At 33.3% G+C, this 1,021-nt stretch overlaps 1 protein-coding gene across 1 annotated transcript; it reads left to right on the plus strand.

Annotated features, from left to right (window-relative positions):
* Positions 1–144, plus strand: Smp_181900 (hypothetical protein; the record flags this gene model as incomplete). The annotated part of the gene is made up of 1 exon (XM_018788785.1): positions 1–144. The coding sequence occupies one exon, from the start codon at positions 1–3 to the stop codon at positions 142–144; it is 144 nt and encodes a 47-aa protein (XP_018654294.1).
* Positions 145–1,021: the final 877 nt, after the last annotated feature.

The raw sequence follows: 1,021 nt of genomic DNA on the forward strand, positions 1-1,021 counted from the left end.
ATGGAAATGGTAATTCAGTTGCCAAACAACTATCCCTTAAGTCCAATTACTGTTAGTAAAGGGCGTAGTGTCGGTGTGGGAAGTCAACAGTGGCAGTCATGGCTTTTACAAATGTCTGTTTTTGTCAATAATCATGTGAGTTGATAAAAGTTTATTCTTATTTTGTGTATTTCGATATAATCATATTCTAGTGAACCATTGTTGATAGTGTCTCATTGGCATTTGCAATTAGTCAGGTTCATAGATATTTAGCTGAATTTAGTGTCAAATCTATAATATAGACCGTAATCTAGTTCTTTCATCTGAAATTGGAAGTGTCTCCTTCAATTATCATCTTAAGTCCCTTATGGTGTGATAGATAGTTATTTGTGAAAACCTAGTTATTCCTAGTGTAATAAACTTTCACTAGTTAGTTCCATAGGTAAAATGTGCCTAAACTAATAATCAACTCTGTATGATTTACTGAGTAGAATAGTGCTTATGCAAGCATGACAAATCAAAACATCACATTTTGAACTTCTCTACATCGTGTTAACACGATGGGTTCCGACATTTAATCTTCATTCAATATACCAGAGCGTTGATTGTGACATTACAGCTTATAAACAGCATTCCTCAACCACACAAGTGAGCTCGATTTAGATATCTTAAGTTTATTGCTTTTGATTGAACACTATAACCTCACCTTTCTGCTGACTACTGAAGAACTAGTTAGAAAAGAGTGATTTTCGGGGACGAAATGGAAGTAGGAAAAAAAGGAAAATCCAGATTCTATAAAGTAACTTAGATAAAAAGTCACTTCAAACTAGCAGTTTAATACACTCATTCCATAATTCTTAATCTGGAATCGGGTTGTTATTATTTGTATTGAAATCGTGTACACCACTGGTGATTTTATAATCCTCGTTTCAGAACTTTAGTGATTTGTCATCTTAGTTCTCTTGATATAATAGGAAGTAAGAGAGAAGAATCCGTTTATATATCATTTGCTAGTATTCGATATATCTGAATGAGATCGTCT

Source organism: Schistosoma mansoni, chromosome W (genome assembly GCF_000237925.1).
Source record: "Schistosoma mansoni strain Puerto Rico chromosome W, complete genome".
Classification (NCBI taxonomy): Eukaryota; Metazoa; Platyhelminthes; class Trematoda; order Strigeidida; family Schistosomatidae; genus Schistosoma; species Schistosoma mansoni.